General features: G+C 49.4%; 1 protein-coding gene across 1 annotated transcript; it reads left to right on the top strand.

Moving 5' to 3' along the window:
• Window positions 1–948: 948 nt before the first annotated feature.
• Window positions 949–2,503, top strand: LOC135804490 (uncharacterized). Its single transcript, XM_065318372.1, has 2 exons — window positions 949–1,155; window positions 1,709–2,503. The coding sequence occupies exons 1-2, from the start codon at window positions 1,077–1,079 to the stop codon at window positions 2,167–2,169; spliced, it is 540 nt and encodes a 179-aa protein (XP_065174444.1). The 5' UTR covers window positions 949–1,076; the 3' UTR covers window positions 2,170–2,503.
• The last annotated feature ends 893 nt before the right edge of the window (window positions 2,504–3,396 follow it).

Here is a 3,396-nt window from a genome sequence, read left to right as displayed (position 1 = left end):
TGCTCCACCGTTTTCCTTGTTTCCATTTAATATTTTCCTTGGCTCACCATCTGAGGGAGCAAGCACTGATTGTGATGCAGACAGTAAACAGTCAAGTCAGCAGGAAAGTGGCTGTGTCCTAAACTGGACATGCATGCACGCAATGCACCACGTTCATGTACATGTAAATAGATGTACGGTACATTGTATCTCACAGTGCCTTTGTACCGGTTTGGTGACCAGTTTCCGTCATGACCGTACTGAATACTTGTAATCTGTTCCTCTGTGGTCAAAATAAATGTACCTCTGTCGTACTCGACAGTAACTAACTTAGTGTGCTGCATTGACCAACACTGCAACAGCCAAGATATAACCGTGGCATGGACATGGTCACTGACATGCCCTTGCCCCTAGGCCCTAGGCCTCGAGTTCGTTCGCCTTCGTGCTGCCCCGTGGCCATGGCGCATGCATTGGTTGTCTTGTCCAATGAAGCCAGGCCCAGGGAGACGTCAAATACCGGTAGTTTATTGGATTTGACGACTCCCTGCCCCTGGTTTTGTCTTAGTAATAGTACAGCAGCAGCCATGCCGCCTGTCACCAACAGTGTTCAGCCTGTTGACAAATGTCATGTCATATGATGTGACCAGCATAGCGACCGGAACATACCAAAATTGAAATCTATGTACGGTCAACCATGGCCAAGGAATACCGCACGTGACAGCGACAGCCAGGGAGTCGTACCCAATTGTCCCAAACCTACTGGTTCGAGTACAGCTCCCTGATGACAGCTAAGGAGTCGGAAACACACTGTGCACTTCCATTCCACAACCGGACAATGCCCGCACCGCATCCCGCACACTAGCTGCTGTATCCACAATGTAGTTATCCGCCGGGCTAGAGACCTGCGTAACTGGTGCCCAGTCACCCAGACGAGTAGTAGGCTCCACGAGTATATAATCTGATTTCCCAGCGAATTCTCCTCACTTTCTTCTCTCCTTTTACAACGTTTCTTGCTCACACGCTGGCTCTAGCTTGTTAGCAACACCTACTCGAATCTTGGCTTGGTTGGAGAGTCCCGGTCCCATCGATCAATCACCATGGAAGCCATGACGCGACTCCTTCTTGCTGTGACCTTGGTCGCTATGGTCGCTACACTGCCGGTATCATTTGGCAAGGGTGAGTCAGCAATTGTTTTGCTTTTGTTTTGCTTCTCCTCTGCCCTTAGGTACATAATAACATTGTATGTGCACTGCAAAACAATCTGAGTGGAAACGAGTGCCCAGACATGACCATTGGCATTGAAGTAGACGGCATAAATGAACGCCTGTACTACAAAGTACAAGTCTACATGCAGTCAAGCACCTGTAGGCTGTAGCTGGTTTTGCCAGTGCCTAGACGGGCTAGAGGGCAGACTAGCATGATAGCCGATCAGAACCAGGGTTTACCCCCCCCCCCCCCCCCCCAGTTGCGGTTCAAATGGTGTGGCGCTAAGCCGGTGCTCTGGCAACCGTGGAGGTTGTAGTAAGGAGCACTGTTTTCAAACACAATGCGTCCTCCGCCTTGTAGCATGCTGTCAACCAAACAACATTGTATACCCATCTAACACTATTACAATACGCTGTATGCTGAATGCTGTATGCTGGTCGCCCCATTGCGGCACAGTCATCGAAATGCACGCCTTCTGGTCTTACGCTATTGTTATTTTGCCCGGTTTAAAATGATGTTGCAGTGACGGAGGAGATTCGCACGACGATCGACATCAACGATGACGAGGCGGCCGAGCTCAGCGAAAACCAGGTGGCGGAAGCCAGGACCGAACTCAGGAAGATCGGACTGAAGTCGACGCGCGAGAAGACAATGTACACGGATGCGGCTGGCAAGGAGATGGAGAGAACCACGTACACCGTGACCGCTCCGTCCAGCACCGAGAGGCTAGTGGCACATGCTCTGGTTCTGCACTCCGTTGTGCCCAACGTCTTCACTGCCGCTGATGTGCAGGAAGTCCGCGATCTGGAGGAGCGGCGCGAATCTGATGCTGCTGTCGGCTCCGTGCTAAACAACAAACCACGCTTCATGGTCAAGTTCACATCTGAACGCCCAGCCCCGGCTACCAAAACTCGCAAGCGTCGCTGGCTCCTCAAAATCGATTTATCGGAAAAAAAATTCAGGGTCTCCATACAACTATGGTGAAAAAGGAGAAGGACACAATGTTCTGTTATTTCATGACTGAACAACGTACTGTATTGAGTTCCCTTGTTCAATTATTATGATCACTTATGCAATGCCACCACGCCCCTCTATCAGACATCTAGAGTTCTGCCGCTTTCTTAAAATGACACTCTCTTCCGCGGTGCCCCTCACCGCGTACAGCCTTTCATGATTTACACTGCTCCTTCTTCTTCTTGTTCCTTCGCCAGTCTATTCTATTCTATTAATAGTATCATTATGTGGAACTAATACCGTTACATGTGGCTGCTAATAGCGTGTTTTGTTTCTGAACACAGGATACGGTTTCCAATCTGTATTCTCACCGTTGTCTGCAGCATTGCGGTGGCATTGTGTGTGTGTGTGTGTTTGTGTGTGTGTGTTTGTTTGTGTGTTTTTGTATGTTTGTGTGTATGCATGTGCGTGTCCGCGTGTGTATGCGTGCGTATGTGTGCTTGTATGTTCGTGCAAGTGGCGTGGTGGGGACCGTTTACTGAGTGATATGGATAGAGCGAGTCATAGGGAGTTTTGGTCTTTTTGGCTGCTGTACGCAAGTTTATTGCGGTGGGTGTGATTGCTTATCAGTATCCGGGGGGGGGGGGGGTGCTGCTTCGACCTTAGGCCTAATCAGCAGAGTTGTGAGTAACTACATCACGAACATCATGGTAATATTGTAATCGGCTGACGAAACTCACCGAAGAGCTAGCAGTGAACCAAGCATGTTATCGTGGAAAGCATCAAAGTTTGAATTTCTTCCGTAAATTGTAGCAGTTGGGCGAATATTCCATCGCTGTTAGTAAAGTTCGCAACACAACTCATGTTCAGGTGCGAGTAAAGTAAATTATCGTGTCCGTTCCCGAAAGGAACTCACGACGGCCGCTAACACCCGCTAAACCCCAGCGGCTGATGCAGCGCCTAACGGTGGAGGTGAGTGGATAAGTCTCACGAGTCACAACCACTGGAACAAGTGACTAGAAACCCATTAGCTGCATCCATTTACCCTTTGTGCCTAGCCGCAAGTTCCCAGTTGACTGTGGGTAGCAGCACCGCTGGAAAAACCGCTCCCAGGCAAGACTTAACCAGGCAAGACTTAAACCAGGTACCTCTCGTATCGTAATCATGGCCTTTCACCAACCCACTGTGCCGGCCTGGTTGTGCAATGAATAACAATAATATTATGTGGAAACGAGGAAAATGCAGGGGCACAAGTTA

Source organism: Sycon ciliatum, chromosome 1, assembly GCF_964019385.1.
Source record: "Sycon ciliatum chromosome 1, ocSycCili1.1, whole genome shotgun sequence".
Classification (NCBI taxonomy): Eukaryota; Metazoa; Porifera; class Calcarea; order Leucosolenida; family Sycettidae; genus Sycon; species Sycon ciliatum.
Note: the sequence above shows the minus strand (reverse complement) of the source record. Positions and strands in the feature narration are given on the sequence as shown.